This window comes from Penaeus monodon, chromosome 23, assembly GCF_015228065.2.
Source record: "Penaeus monodon isolate SGIC_2016 chromosome 23, NSTDA_Pmon_1, whole genome shotgun sequence".
In the NCBI taxonomy this organism is placed as follows: Eukaryota; Metazoa; Arthropoda; class Malacostraca; order Decapoda; family Penaeidae; genus Penaeus; species Penaeus monodon.
The window spans coordinates 19,112,173-19,113,384 of record NC_051408.1 but is presented as its reverse complement, the minus strand read 5'-3'; the positions used below and the strand labels follow the sequence as shown (position 1 = coordinate 19,113,384).

The 1,212-nt window shown below is 35.5% G+C and overlaps 1 protein-coding gene across 2 annotated transcripts in view; it reads left to right on the top strand.

Annotated features, from left to right (window-relative positions):
- The window catches only part of LOC119587866 (tyrosine-protein kinase Src42A-like), a gene marked incomplete in the record, with an annotated part of 40,299 nt that overhangs the window by 31,642 nt on the left and 7,445 nt on the right, over positions 1–1,212 (top strand). For both annotated transcript variants that reach the window (XM_037936569.1, XM_037936570.1), the window contains 2 exon segments: positions 56–214; positions 407–585. In XM_037936569.1, coding sequence (XP_037792497.1) covers positions 56–214; positions 407–585 — 338 coding nt within the window.

Genomic DNA, 1,212 nt, shown 5'->3' with positions numbered 1-1,212 from the left:
GTTTTAAGTAATGAATGTGTTAAGTTTTATTTTCAATGGTACTTTCCTTCTTCAGGTACAATGGATCCTAAGGACTTTTTGTCAGAAGCCCAAATAATGAAGAAATTGCGTCATCAGAAGTTGATCCAACTGTATGCAGTATGCACTCTAGAAGAACCAATTTATATTATTACAGAACTTATGAAGAATGGGTCTCTCCTTGAGTATCTTCAGGGTGAGTACATATAGGAGATTCTTCTAGTTCTAATTTGCAGTCATTGCTAACGTAAACTCAAATTAAGTGTCTCTTTCCACAATTGAGGCTAGAGATTTTATACTAAGGTGTATAGTGCCAAATAGGGTAGATTGTTGAGTTTCTTGAATATTTTAATCTTCACAAGGTTTTAGTGATGGATTTCTTTTACAGGTAAAGGAAGAGGGTTGAAGCTAAACAACCTCATTGATATGGCAGCACAGATTGCTGCAGGTATGGCCTACTTAGAGTCACAGAATTATATCCACCGTGACTTGGCTGCTAGGAATGTACTTGTAGGGGATAGCAACATCGTCAAAATTGCAGATTTTGGTCTGGCTCGACTAATCAAGGTGGGTGGGACAGAAATTTGTTGAGTTAGATATGAATATTTTGCTCTAAGCTTCATTTATACTTTCTTATGCTGAGGCTACTTACAAAAGCTACCAAAAGATTTAAAGAGTCAAAGCTTGCAGGCAAACCACTGCAGTGAAATTTATCCTTTTGTGCATCATAGAAGAAATATAGATCTTACTACTCTATAGATGTAACAAAGGATTGAGTAAAACCTTTAAATTTATTTGATATTATGAAGTTAGATTAAAATTGCAAGTTGCATTTGACTGACATTCCAGCATGGGATATATTTTGCATTGCAAAAGTAGGATTTGATAAATACTATGAAATATTTTACTTGGTAAATGAACTAGTACAAATATCAACTAGTTAATTTCTACTTTGCTTCAAATGTCACGTCTTCGTATGTGGAGGAGGGAAGGACCACAGTCACCAGCAAGCGAGATTACATCTGGGACTTGGGGTGAAAGGAGAGTGGGAAAGCAGGGAGAGTGTAGGAGGAAATTTGTGCTTTCACCTCTTTTTTGAGAAGTTGAAATATTCTTTATAGTCTGGTATCATGTTTACCTTTAGTTTTTCTAGGTAAAGGAATGAGTGGACAGAAATATTTGAAAGTGATATTA